Raw genomic sequence first — 14493 nt, 5'->3', positions numbered from 1 at the left:
CTCCCATCCAGTACCCTGCAGACACCGCGTGCCTTGACCCTCTCTCCCTGCCTTCCCACTAGGGCCCCTCAGGGACGGTGGCGGCAGACAGGTGCTGACTTAGTACCATCCGATGCTGCACCAGCAGGTTACAACAATACTGCATGATTTAACATACAACCACATACAAATAGCACACGTGCATACACACATACCAAGGGATATTTTGTTGGTGGTGGCGGTGGGGTTTTTTTTTTGTTTTTTTGTTTTTTGTCTTTTTTCCTATTCACATTACAAAAGGAAAGGGCAAGGTCTGTGGAACTGACGAAGGGACTAACAAACATTACAAAAATATTACAATTTGTAAATATTAACTCAACCCTCTCAGCTTTTATGAACGGGGGAGGAAACCCAAGCTGTGTGGGAAGGGTGCGGGGGAGTGAGAGGTGTCGGCTAGGTCTCTGGAATAGGTTCTTTTTTTCCTTCCCCATCAGAGTTGAATGACATCTTGCTCTTAAAATACTGTTTTCTGGGATTTAGAGATCCCCTGAGGGCCAGCCAGTCCCCCTTTCTTCCCAGAGTGGAGGAGGAGGCAATAGTGCATAATGATTTCTTACAGACTGCTCCTCCCCCACGAGATTCACTCTTTTCACATTATAAACACCACAACTGCTCTAGTCATGCATTTCAAGTTTAACTTTTTTCCTTTCCAAAGCACTAAGTCATTATTATAGTTGCAAAATAGCATCCTCCCTACTTTAGCATCCCCAGTGAACAGTCTAATGACACAGTCCCCCCAATTCATATACCCCCCAACACACAACTTTTAAGGCCTTCAGATTTGGCGGGCGAGATTGCAGGGGAGGGCAGGAGGGATGGGGCTAAGGGACAGGGGGTGGTCACAGCAGCACCCATCCCTCCAACTTCCCTATACTCCTCACAAAAACCCTTCTCCCCAAAACCGCTTCCCTAAACCACTTTTTAAAACCTAAGATAAAAAACGCAGCCACAACTTTCTCAGAGAGAGAAAGGAAAGAAAAAAAAAAAAAACTCTTACAAATAAAGCATGAGATGAAACAGAGGGCCCATCCCACAGTGAACACAAATATTACAAATGTGCTTTCCAACATTCGGGGGGTGGGGGAGGTTGGGAAGAATGGGGAAGCAGAGCAGCAGAATGGGAAGCAGAATGGGGACAAAAGAACTGGACAAACATAAGAGGTAGCTTTCAGAAAAAAACAACAACCCCACCCCAATGCAACGAAACCCAAGACTGGCACATCCCTCACCAGCCAAGAAAACAGACCAATTTTGGCAATAATGCACACAGAGGTGAGGCCACACAGTTGCAAGGATCTGAGTAACACAGGCCCCCAGACTCAAATGACTCAGCAAATTATAAGAAAGGGAGAATCTTGTCCAGAGTGTTTTAGGCTGACCCGATGCTGGGCATGATGAGTTCATGTCCTGGGCAGAGCCGACAGCGACTCCAGAGTAGCCCCAATACACCGTCCCCTCCACCCACCACATTCAGATCCTGAGTACTCAATCCTTCTGGATAGCTTCTTCCAGCTGGGAGGCTAATCACTTGAAGATGGGGAGGGCCTTGGCCAGCTGAAGTCTACTAAACCAACTATTAATTTACACAAGAAACAAAAAAGCACATCTTTCCCATTCCTCCAACCCCCAACCAAAAAAAAAGAGATACAGGGGTTAAAAAGCTTATGAGGTCACAAAAAACTGAGGTAATTCAAGTACAATGTGCTAACAGGGGAACAAGGACACAGAAAAAAGCAAAACATAATAACACAAGGCCAAAGAGCTTTCCACAACAACTCTTCATCCTGCTCCTCCTCCTTCTCCCTGTGGCCTGGGGGGCCCTGTGCAGCTCTCTGGACCTGGGATTTCTGCTGAGCTCAACAAGTCTAGGATGTTCAAAGGAGTCCCAGAAAGACTCAACAGCACCCTCCCCTGGTCAGCAGTCCTGACCCCTTCTCTAGGTGGAGGGTACGTCTGGAGAAGGACATCCATCCACATCCCCCACTTGGACGATGAACCCTTTCATGGATTCCTTCTCCTAGAGGCTGAATTGGGGGTGGTAAGGATTTGTGTTTGTTCAGTGGGATCATATGTACTTAGTCGTCACGGTGTTCCATTTGGGAAGCAAAAGCAGCCTAGCAGTAATCTCGCTCATGACAGGGCTTGATGAGGGTGGAGTATTTTGTTTCTACTGTTTTGTGTTCTCAGGAGCTAAGGGTGGGGAGTCTGGGCTCTGGGGTCAGACACAGCTTCCCCACTCTAGAGAGCGCTGGAGCTGGAGGGAGACCTAATTTGTGAGGGGCTGGGTGTCCCCTGGACTTGGAGGACAGGAGTCAAGGGGAGGCAGGGACAAGGAGCTGGGGAAGATGGCAAGAGCTGCGAGGCTCCTGAAGACCGTGAGGGGACACCCAGATGTGGCAGAGCAAAGGAAAGCAACAGATGAACCGAGTGATGGTAAGGGAAGGAGAGCCCTTCCCCACCCGAATCTGCCCTCTGCAAATTACAGCTGCCATTTTGAGCGTCAACCAGTGACCCAGCACAGCCCCACCATCTGCAGGTCCCCACTCCTGCACCCCCAGCTCCCATCCTCTGAGGAGTCAGCGAGAGGGCGGCAGGCAGAGTGGTTGGCTCTGACCAGAGGACCCCTCACCCCCCTCCTAGCCCCCATTTCTGGATACAAACAGAGCATCTGGGTGGAGGGAAGAGATACACACACCACCATCTGAGCTGAACAAAACCACCTCCACCCCCACCCAAGAAATCAGGCCAAGCTCCAGCAAGGAGAGGAGGGCGGAGGCCCCACGAAGGGGCAGTGGCCAGGCATCCAGGTCACCTGGAGCCCCAGAGAGACTCCAAGGGCAGACAGCTATCGGGTTTCCTTTTCCTCCTCTTTTTTTTCCTTTTTTTTTTCCTCCAGTCTTTCCTCGACTTCACCCTACTCTAACTCTTCTCACTCCGCTCCTCCGCCCCCGCCTGGCCTGGCTTCACACGTAGCACAGGTAGAGGTAAGTCTTCTCTATCCTCCAGTCGGGCGGGATCTCCTCGGGCTTGTGGCCCTTCATGTGCTTCTGCATGGAGGAGAGGCTGGGGCAGTACTCCGTGCAGATGGTGCACTGGTAGGGGGAGGCGCCGTTGTGCGTCCTCAGGTGCTTGATCATGGCCGAGTAGTCCCGGGAGCGCTGGTGGCAGAGCTTACACTCGAAGGGCTTCTCGCCTGTGGGAGGAGGACAGAGGGAGAGACTGTGAGGGCCTCCGCAGGGACGCTCTGACCCTCCGTGCACCCTTGGGCTTACTGGAGGATGAATGTTAGGTAGCTAGTCAGATACGAACAACAGGGGAACAAAGGAATAGGGACCCAGCCCGGACACCACCCAAAGAACACCCTACTGGTGGTCAGAGGATGCCTTCTGCATCCCCAGAGAAAAAGGACAAGATGGTCAGAGTCTCAGCTGGCCTTCTAGTTCAGCACTTTCCACTAGAACGTTCCATGATGGTGACTGCACCATCCAATACGGCAGCCACTAGTCACAGATGGCAACTGAGTGCCTAAAATGTGGCCAGTGCGACCGGGAACTACACTTTTCATCTTGCTTCTCTGTAACTAATTTACACAGCCACAGGTAGCTGGTGGCCACTGTATGTAGCACAGCTCAAGGCCCTTGCCCTACCCTTAACTCTTAAAAGGCACAGACCCTCCTCCTCCTGAGAAAGGAAATGGAGGTTCAGAAAAGGGGCAGCGAGGCTCCGAATGCTCCTGGGGATGGCTCTTCAGCACAGTTCCTCCCAGGGAAGGAAGGGGGTGCAGCCCTTTCCAGGCTACAGACGGTGGGGAGCAGAGCTGGGTGAAATTGAGGGAACCCAGTCCTTCAAACATGCTGCACCTGGGGTTTTCCAGTCACCCAAGGTTCTGAGAACCTGCACTGGATCCTGCTTTCCCCTCTGGGGCTAGAATGGGGGCAGGACAGAGAACCTGGGAACACATGGCCACGCCCTAGCTGTTGCCCGATGACCCCTTTCCTTTCAGAGTCCCCTGGAGCTGAGCACAGGGTGTGAGGAAACCTTGTTTAGATACAGTAATTAACTGGCCAGCCATCTCGCTATCGATACTCCTCCGTGCAGAAGGCCCAGCAAATAATGAAGTAATGAACAGCCAAAGTGATCTAACTATCGACCTGCTATTTACAATAGTCACTGCCAATGCATTTAATGATCCACCTGCCAGGTCACATCCCCGACAAGGGGCTCAGGAAGCCCCAGGGCTCTGGGGAATCCTCTGGGTCACTCTAGTGGTCAGCAACAAGCACCCCATTCTCTCCTTGCGGCCGATGCCAGAGGCAAGAAAGCAGAGCCATGACAACATGTATCCTCCGCTCACGACTCCCACTGCCCAAACCTCCCCTCCCAGAGAGGTCACCTCTCCCCTTTCTCTGCAAAGGACAGCTATTTCCCCTAAGGAAAACTAGGAGGCTTTCTCACTTGCCAGATTCCACTACCTACCACTACCTCTTATCCTCAGATGAAGTCCTTCTAAATGCATGAAATACATGCAATACATGAAGTCCTCCCCACATCCAGTGGTGTACAGGTGGTTAATGTGTAACAACTGGTTCCCCTCAAAGCCTGGATTTGTAGCATTTGTCCGTGGCCGTGTTGTGAATACTTCCACCACGGCAAACGGCAAACAACCGAGGCGATGCCACTGAACTTGGAGTCGGGGAGAGATGTGCAAAATTGGCTTTCACAAGCAGGTGCAGGCCAGCTCCTGCATTCCACTGCCCCCAACCCCAGTGGCTCTAAACTTAAGGACTGCTTCCACCAGTTCTGTCCTCAGACCCCAGGGAAAACAGTAGCTCACTTTTTTTTTTTTTTAAAATGTAAAAAGGAACATTAAGTCCCTTTTGACACAGTAAAACATTATACATGTAGAGGGTTTATTACATAGATCTGTTTCTCTGATCTCTGAACCTAACTCTAACTTACAATTTCCCAACCTTCATCATAACATAACTCAATGCCCTTTAATTCTTACTCTACCCCTCAAGTAAAAAAATCATCCTAACCTTCACTCTAGCTAATTGGGGAACCCTAATTCAGGATTCACCGATGTCATCTTGCATGTCATCCATGAACTACTGGTACAGCTGCCGGGAGGGCTAGTTTGGGCTCATGGAAAGTGTGCTGTGATTGATGAGCAATGTCTGCCTCAGCCTTGCATGGGGGCAGTGACACTCAGGTTAACATACCAACCCTTAACAGAAGGTGTCCCTGATTCAGCCTCAGGCCATCCTCACCTGGGCTTCTCTGGGAAACCATCAGTCCACCACCTCCACCCAGGTCCCCAGAGCCGGCTCAGGAGCCCTCGCTGGCCCTCAGTACCTGTATGCACCCTATAGTGCGTCTCCAGTTGGTGCTTGAGGCTGAACTTCTTGCCACACCCATTGCACTCGTAGGGTTTCTCGCCTGTGTGGATGCGTTTGTGGCTCTTGAGCGTGCTCTCATCCCGGAAGCAGCTGCCACAGAACTCACACTCGTACGGGTGGTCGCCTGTGGGGACAAGGGGCTGGTTCAGGCTCTTGCCTACCCCTGGCTTAACTTCAGGGGACAGAAGGACACGTTCAGTGCACCAGGAGGATGAGACTGCCTGCATTCACAGCCTGCAAAGATGACTTAAGGACCCCCAGCCTCTCCCAGCCTCCATAGCATAAACAGGGAGCACATATGTTCACGCGTGCCCATACTTTACTGTGGTCCAGTGGCTATCCATGGGTCAAGGGCCAATCTTGGGATAAGAGGGCCCATCTGGTTCATGGATGAACAGCAATCCCCAAAATCAGGCCCCCACGAGTGTAGAGCGGATCTGGGTGGCTTTGAGACCATGCTACCTTCTCCTCCTTTCCTTTAGGTCAGCGGCAAAAGCCACTCCAGCCTGACTCTCATATCCTCAAAAAAAATCCCTCCAATTTTGGAAACGATGAGAACATTGTCCCCAAAACCCCTTCTGCTCTCTCCCTCTTCCAGTTTTACACAGCTCTTCTCCCAGCTTCATTTCCTCTTCTCTCCCCAGCAAACTCCTAGTCATCCTTCAAAGCCCAACTCGTACATCACCCCTGTCTGGAAGCTTCCCATTAATCCCCCAGGCAAAATGAGTGATACTTCTCTATCCCCAAAGAGAAAAAAAGTCCAGCATTTTGCTCTTTTAGCAGCAGCAGTATAATTTTTATGGTATATTCTAATTAAAATGGCCCGCATTTTTGTTGAGTGTTCACTACTGTACTAAGAACTTCACACCGATCATATCACGTAATCACTGCAACAACCTTACAAGAAAGATATTATTATTCTTATTTTACAGGTGAGAAAAATGAGATGCTCAGAGGTGCTTAAATATGGTCCCCAAGGTCAAATAGCTAGTAAGTAGCCGAGTTGGGATTCAGATTCTGGTCTGGTTCCTGAGTCTGGACATTGGACAGTTCTCAGATTGCTAATTGACATGCTGTCGTATATCTACTGTCGCACCCACCACGCTTCTAGGAAGCACCTCGAGGGCAAAACGGGAGGTTTGTTCATCCTTGTAGCCTCCGTACGTAGCACAGGGACCACCCAGAGCAGACACTCAGGAAATGTTGGGTATATGAAACTTGGAGAGAACAGCCTTTTCTCGGCCTGGAACCTACGTCCATCAGCCTGCTCTCTGTGCATTCCACTCTTATGGCCCCTGGAGGGTGAGCAGTTGGGTTAGAGTGTGGGGGTTAACTATTTTTTATTTTGTACCCAAAGTGGGGGCTTTGGGGAATGAAAGGTAAGGACTTCAGCTACTTATTTATTACAGGAGTGAAGGCACAGACAATAAAGATAGATTGATCACCCCAGACTTTGTTCATGAATATTTAAATATCGCTGATTCGTCTTGTCACTGTAATTACAATTTCTCTGGGCTGCATCTCCAACAACCACAGTTTATGGTAAAGAATGGCCCACTGTATTTCACTTGTCCCTCTGCAGATGTGCGGGGCTGCCAACCGTGTAATATCCTCTGCATTTCATACATTTTCTTCAGCTGCTGAAGGTTTAAGTCATCCACAATGACCTACGTTTTTTCATTATCCCCATGTCAAACTGCGCTCGTGCCTGGGCATAAATTGTCCTTCTCGTTATAGACTCGTATGCCTGTGCCTTCACTTCCTCTTTAAAATTATATTTTACTCTCTTCTCTCTCTCTCCCCTCCTCAGGCCCCTAACACAAGCTCCCCCGTCTTGGATGCAGGCCCCTGTACCCACATAAATTCTCATCTCTCTGATGGTTTTGAAGAGCTTTAAGGCTCTGTGGGCAGTGGATGCTGGGGTCCACCCACTGATAGGCTCTCTCATGTGTAGAAGATCTTCAAGAAGCACCGAGGGCATAGAGGTGCAGGTGGGAGCATTTCCCTCAAGGAGCTGGACAAGAGAAGCTCAAACCAGAGCCACCTCTCGACACCAGTTCTTACCAATCTATGGGGCACTGCACTGGCTGAGGCCAATGAGTCCCTCACATGCAGATCTGGGAATGAACGGAGCCCTGGGGTTCTCGACATCTGCCCACCCCCTTGCTGCCAGGGCTGTGCAGACTGCCTGGTCCCCAGCCACCAACTCCATCCAACCCAAGGGAAGTTAGAGGCCTGTGCAGACTCTGATCCTAATCAGTTGTATGCTGACGGAGTGAGGGTCAGTCTGTGCGCACCTGTGCCTGTGTGCCACTCTCTGTGTAGATGGCTGCACGCACAGCTCCATCTGACGTTCACCCCCCTTCCTTACTAAATCAGCAACGATTACGACTTTAATCAAAGATTCAGTATCCTCATTAAGATATAAATAAATAAATAAAGCGAGGGCCACGTGAGACTTCAGCCAGAGCCGGTAATTAAAATGTCCATCGGCAGCCACCCAGCTGGGGGAACCAGCGTCTGTGCCTTCTCCCTCTAGAGGGGGGCCCTGAGAGTTTAAAAAACAAAGGGTTAAGACAGAGAGGTTTGTTTGATCAGATTTTTATGAATTTAATTATGAAGTGGATCGCATGTTAAATGAGTTTAAATAGGAAATCTCTAGAGTCAGCCCAGGGAAAGGAATAAAAAGAACTTAGGAGGAAAAAAGCACACACAAACACACACGCACGCACACACATGCATGCGCGTGCACACACACACACACACACAGCTTTTGAAGCATGGCAAGCACCTGGCCCAAAATCCTCGCCCTGAGAGTTAATCGTGTCAGTGTTGCCATAATGTACACAAAACTGGCTGCAGAACTCAAAATCCAATTTGTGGTATGTTGATTAACTCTGTAGCCTCTTTAATGAGCTTGACATTAAGTGCAGGACAAACGAGACTAATTAGAGCCCCCTCCGGCCTGCCCAGTGCACCTGTGACCCCAGAGATCTGTCCTTACCTGGTGGTTTCCCTGGCACCGGCCAGGCCCAGTATTGTCCTACCCACTCCAGCCCCATCCCGTCAGTTCCTCGGGCCCCTCCTTGGAGCACAGCTGAGAGTTTATTATATGATGAGCCGTGTGATCAGGGATCCATCAATGCCAAGAGCGCGGCTGGACTAACCTACCAAACACAGCTGCCGATGCTAAACACCAGGCCCCAGCAGTAAATGGGCCAAGAACAACAGAATATTAATGAGGCATCGTGTGGGGGTGCGCTTGGCCTGTATATGGCTTGTGTGTGCAGGGCCTCACTGGTGTGGAAATCGACGGGTGTTTGTATGTGTGCATAGGCAGTGTACATGTTTCATGTTTCCTAGATTAAGCAAGTGCTTCTCCCAAACTATGTCTGGAAACAGCCCCTTCCCACAGATCTGAGCCATGATCAACACAGAAGCATGTGGCATTTTGATATCTGAGCTCTTTGAAGGTGGCCTGGGCAGAGCAGGGCATATCCTGGGTAGACTTAGCAGGCTGGCATCATTCAAGTAACATGAAACCAAGAGATTTGACCCAGCAACGTCCTCAGAAGTAGTTGAAGGTAACTGCTCGTCTTTGATAAGGCTGAATTTGGGGACCCCGTGGGGGAAGTGTTAAGAGGAAGGTGCATAAACCTGCAGGGATGCTTATGCGGTCACTTTAGGGAAAGTCCTTGTCAGTATTCCTTCTTCCTTAGCCTTTCTTGTCAGGCCCTACTCTCTGCGACCTCCCCCTGTCCTATGCCAGCAATTCTAAATAGTTCTAAGCAAATCTGGTGATGCTAAGGTAGTATGCTTCCCCTGAACAGAGTGGCATCCAGAAGTGAGAGCCCAGGCAGGCTCCCTGGTGAGGATGCCCACTATCGGTGGGACAAGCTGCTCAGTCCATGATAAATAAAACCCCTCCCTTACTCAGCAGAGCCTGCCGCCCATGAAAGGCCTGGTCTGCATACTTAATCCCGGAGCTGTGACAAGACTCAAGAATGAGGGCAGAAAGTGCCCAACCGTCCCTGTCTGGAGGCACACAGAGTTTTTGTGCCCTGAGACATGAACATAAATAAGCCCTGTAACAAATCCAGATATAGAGTGTGTCTTCCTGGCCCCACCCCATCACTACCTCCCACCCCAAACCCAGGAGAGAACACACACAAGTAGAGACACATGCAGACTCAGAAATGGGCAGCCTTTATCCACAGTATTGTAGGCAAGGACCCAATTTTGTCTTAAAGGAAAGAGTTTAAGTCCTCCATGCCCTTGCTAGAGAATCAGGAGCTGCTACAAGGAAACATATCTCTTGGCCCTCAGGGGTAAGTATCTCATCCCCAAAACGGAGAGGGTGGTGGCCCAGCTCCCCTGACTTACAACCCTCTCCTCCCCCATCATCCGGAACTGGCTACACAGGAATATTTCATGGCTCACTGTTCACTCCCCTAAACAAGGTTAAGACCCTAGTACAGACAATGTGCTTCTGTGATTGTGGAGCTACTTCAGCAACATCCCCTTAAGAGCCTGAGGCTGACTTCGGGAGTGTGTACCCCCTGGGTGGGGGTCGGGGACAGTAAAGGGTGTGTGGCAGAGAGATTTAGAGACTAAGCAGGTAGGTCTTTCTCAACATGAGTTTGGGTCCACCTGCCTCAGAATCCCTTAGGAATACTTCCCAATAATGCTGGGTCTTACATCCCACCCCACACCTGCCAAATCAATTTCTGAGGGTGGGACCCAAGGCTGCATTTCTAATGAATACCCTCTCTGTTGAGCATGAAGAGATGGAGGATGCAAGGTCCACTAGGTGAGATCAGGAGAACTATAAACATATACCTGCAGCACTACGGAAGCCCCCACCCAGCCACCAACGCCCAAACCTTAAGCAAAGAAGGGCTACAGGCCAATTCTACCCGCCTCATCACTTTATGTTTTGGGAGGTAAATCCAGACGTTGTTCCCAGAGCCCCTGATTTCCTCATCCTGGACCGGCCTACCTGTGTGTGAGCGCAGGTGGCGTTTGAGGGCGGTGTGGCTGGGGAAGGTGCGGTCACACTCGCTGCAGATGTAGCTGCGCACGCCTGCGTGGACCTCCATGTGCTGCTGGAGCGCGCTCTGTGCCTGGAAACGCTTCCCGCACAGCAGACAGAAGACGGCCATGTCTGTGCCTGTGGGAGACAGGAGCGGGAGAGCCTCAGGAAGGGTAGAACACAAGGCCGTTCTCTACTCACCCAGGCTGGAGGAATAGCCAGCATCAGGACTAGCACCCCCGAGCCACCACGTTCAGGGGCAAACCCAGAGGTTGCCTGGGACATACAATGTTTATACAGCATCTAGTATGTGACCCACATACCAGATGGTAGGCAAAATCAACTCACTTCCTGCCCTTATGGAACCTAAAGTCTAATGAGAGAAAGAGAGGCATTAATCAGACACGTCGCAGCAGCAAATGTGAGTTGGCAACTGTATGGAGTGCTGTGTCGAAGGCATGGTACTAAGATGGCACATTTCAGAGGGACTTTTCGGAGTCTGGGGCAGGAGGTCAGATGTCAGGGTAGCTTCTGTGAGGAACCACAATAACGAAGATAACATCTTCCGGCCACTGTACGAATGTAACTAATTTAAAATAACATCTCCAAAACATGGGCTCCATGTCCTCACCGTTCAGATGAGGAAAATGAGGCACAGAGAGACTGAGTAACTTGTCCAAAGTTCCGTGGGGTTCCTTAGCAGCAGAGCTGGGACGCACACCCCGGCACCTGACGTGAGCCCTCTCCTCAAGCTAGTCACTTTGGACTAATATTTTAACCACTTCTCCATTCATTAAAGTACACATCTTAAGGAGCCACTCAGTCAACAAATGTTATTTTAGTACCTTCCACAAGTAGGACTCTTTTTGGCACTGGGGGTGTACTATGGAAAACTACACAAAGTCCCTGCTCTCATCACAAATGTTACCCAGCACACAGGGTCCGTTGGCGGGGACATTCCTGGAAGACGAAAGAGCAGCTGTGAACACTAGTCTGGAAAGAAACATGGCAGGTCGGAGAAGCAGACAGAAGAACGGCACAGCTGGGGAAGCAGACAATGAGTAGAGGAGAAGGTCAAAGAAGTGGGCAGGGCCAGGTCGTGTGGGGTCTCGAAAACCATATTAAGAGCTTCAGGTTTCACCCCGAGACCAATGGGCGATTGTCAAAGGATTTTAAGATAGTGAATGACATGAGATTTTCATTTAATTCAGTCCAGTCATTCCCTGTGCAGATCAGAAGCACAGGGAGGTAGGCATCCCACAGCCTACTACAAAGACAGGCTGCCATTTGCTATCTGTTATCAAGCCCCTGCCAATGGTGCTCTGGAACCATGGCCTTTCTGGGTACAGCACCACCTGAGGGAGCATCTAAACCCTCCCATCTGATTCCTAACTGGTGGCTCACTGCCCATCATTTTGGATTCCGTTTCCATAAGAACGTCAGCTCCCCTGGGAAGCCCATCTGTTCACCTCTCTTCGCTGGCATCTGGGAAATATCGCCTATGCTCAGCCCTGTGTGAGGGACACAAGCAGGAAAGGTGGGCAGGCCTGGCATCTGTCAACCCAATCCAGAGGGGAGAGAGGGGCAGAGATTTGGCTGCCGGGGGTTGTGGCCTGCTCAGTGTGGAATCAGGAGGCTCCCGGTGGAAAGCGAGGTAAATAGGACAGCATGAAGAGCCTGGCTGCCTCCCTAGTCCACCAATGGAGAAGGCAAGTGAGAGGTCTGCTCTCCGCACCTCAGTCCCACTCGTGGCTGGGTTTGGGATGGACTAGTGGGAAGGCAAAACCTCTCACTCTCCGCTATTCCTTCACCCCTCACACCCTTCTTTTCAGACACTTGGAAAACCAGGCGCCTGCAACCATGCGCCATCCATATTGCCCACATCCAGGTCCAGGGTGAGCTGAGCAGGGAGACTGAATATAAGCAAGGGCTCACTTTTTGCTCCCGGCCTCAAATAGTAGAAGGGAAGGGAACTGATACAGGTGCTGTGCTAGATGCTTTATCTGTGTTGTCATCTCACTTAAAACTTGCTACCCTCCAAGGCAGGCATTCTCAGCCCCCTTTTTACAAATGGGAAAACAGGACAATTAAATAACTTGCCTAAGGTCACACAGTGAGAAAGAGGCAGAGTTGAAATTTGAAAATGCCTAGGTCTGTCTGGTTTCAGAAACCACAGGGCTGGGCCCATGTCTATTTCTGGACTTGCCACCTGTCTGTCTGTCCTTCCCCTAGAAGAGCAAGGTAACGACGCCAGCAAGCCAGCTCCTACCCAGCTGGTTCAGGAGTGCCAATGTATCCAGAGCTCGCTCCAGCAATGCTTAGAGGACTTGGGCAAGAGGAGTGGACTGGAAGTGGAGTCACAGGCATAGCTCTCTGAAGCCTTTCCAAACGCCCGGGAGCCAGCAAAATCTCTGGGAGGTATTGGGGCACTTGGCTCCATTTGATCAAGGGGCCGCACTGAGGGAAATGACAGAAGCAGACCAAGGGCTGACAGTCCTCAACGTCCAGTCCATTCCGGTCAATACACCCAGGAGTGGAGGCCATCTGCCACATGTTCTGTGGCACAGCAGTCCTGGCTGCTTCATCCCAAGGGCCCCCACCGCCAGCCCCTCTCTGCCCCCTGACCTCACTCCACACAGTGAACCCCGATTAAGCCAGATGTCAAACAACTGCTTTAAATCTGTAAGACAGACAAGCCATGCCCTTTAAGAGCCCAGGTTTCTCCTTATGCATCCCCTGAACTCCCCAGGGTGAAAGGAGCCTGGGTCAGGGGGAACATGAACGACATTCCCCATAGGACACCCTGAGCCTAAAAAGCCAGGCCCTGAGAAGCTCTGACGGCCGGTACCACCAGGCAGGGCAGGCAGCCTCAGTCTGCCCCTTGCTTTTCCCGAGGCTCTGGAAACTGCCTCTCTATGCCATCCCTTCTTCTCGGGATGGTCTGAACCCACTTCGGATCTATTCAGCTGACTCAGTGAATATTACCAAGTGTAGACACTGTGCTAGGTGACAAGGGAGATGCTGAGATCATCCAGAGAAACAGGGTCCCAGACCAGTGGGGGACACAGACAAGTCAACAAACAGCCAGAGGATAAGACCAGGTGACTTCAAGAAGCTTTGGAGAAGATTCTGAGAGATTTTTTTTCAGTGGCTTTGAGAAATGAAGGGTATTGAGAAGCCAAGGACTAGGAGGCCGGGCACAGGAGCCAGGCTAAGTAAACGCCACAAGCAAATTTCAGAGCAAGTGGAGACTGAGGCCAGGCCCTGAGGATGGAGATAAGCGGGAAGGTTATTGGGGGTCAGATCACAGAGGGCCCTATCGCCAGGTGGGACAGATCAGACTTCATTTGACACAAAAGGAATGGGGTGCTAGCGTGGTCCTACCAGTATGTGAGGGCAATGGCCCTTGGGGCAGTATGGGGACCAACAGCAGTGGCAAATGACTAGAAGCAGGGAGAGAACTGATGGCCTTTGTGCTACCACTAAAGGAGGGTGGGGACCAGGCTAGGATAGGGGCTGTGAAGACAGGAGGAGGGTAGAGAAATGAAATCCAGAAAGTTGGCATGGCAGGACCCCAGGCTTGGGCTCGAGTCTGGAAGTGTACTGCACTTGAAGACCAGCTCTGCACCTTGGTGACAGGTTTAAAGTTACACAGCCACCACCTGGAACAAAGCACCTCCAGTGGTCTCTCTCCCCTTCCTGGGATATCCCATAAGGTGCAGGGACTCTCCCTGGCCACTGACGTACTGCCTGAGGCTCAGAGATGAAGAGAAGGGGGCTCTGAGGCCCCACATCCATTCTCCCCATTCTTGTATTTGGAGACCAACAGCTGAGAAAAGGGAAAAATATATTTTTTTAAAAAAAGGAAAGGGCTGGGGGAGACGTGGACGAGACACAAGAAAAGCTACTGGTGTATACAAGTTAAAAATCTTGAGACGATCTGAGTTATTAAACAATTTGCTATCGTTTATGCCTAGCTGATCGTCCACATGTATGATGAGTCAGGGCAGATTCTATTACACT

At 50.7% G+C, this 14493-nt stretch overlaps 1 protein-coding gene across 7 annotated transcripts in view; it reads right to left on the bottom strand.

Annotated features, from left to right (window-relative positions):
• Positions 1-246: 246 nt before the first annotated feature.
• The window catches only part of ZBTB16 (zinc finger and BTB domain containing 16), a 181858-nt gene continuing 167611 nt past the window's right edge, over positions 247-14493 (bottom strand). For all 7 annotated transcript variants that reach the window (XM_039887946.1, XM_039887941.1, XM_039887943.1 and 4 more), the window contains exons 5-7: positions 10438-10608; positions 5395-5562; positions 247-3232 (exon numbers count right to left, since the gene is read on the bottom strand). In XM_039887946.1, the coding sequence (XP_039743880.1) occupies positions 3003-3232; positions 5395-5562; positions 10438-10608 (569 nt within the window). In that variant the 3' untranslated portion in view covers positions 247-3002. The remainder of the gene's footprint in view (positions 3233-5394; positions 5563-10437; positions 10609-14493) is intronic.

The sequence above is a fragment of the Pteropus medius genome, unplaced genomic scaffold, assembly GCF_902729225.1.
Source record: "Pteropus medius unplaced genomic scaffold, Ma_sr-lr_union100, whole genome shotgun sequence".
NCBI classification, from domain to species: Eukaryota; Metazoa; Chordata; class Mammalia; order Chiroptera; family Pteropodidae; genus Pteropus; species Pteropus medius.
This window is presented reverse-complemented; position numbering and strand designations above follow the sequence as displayed.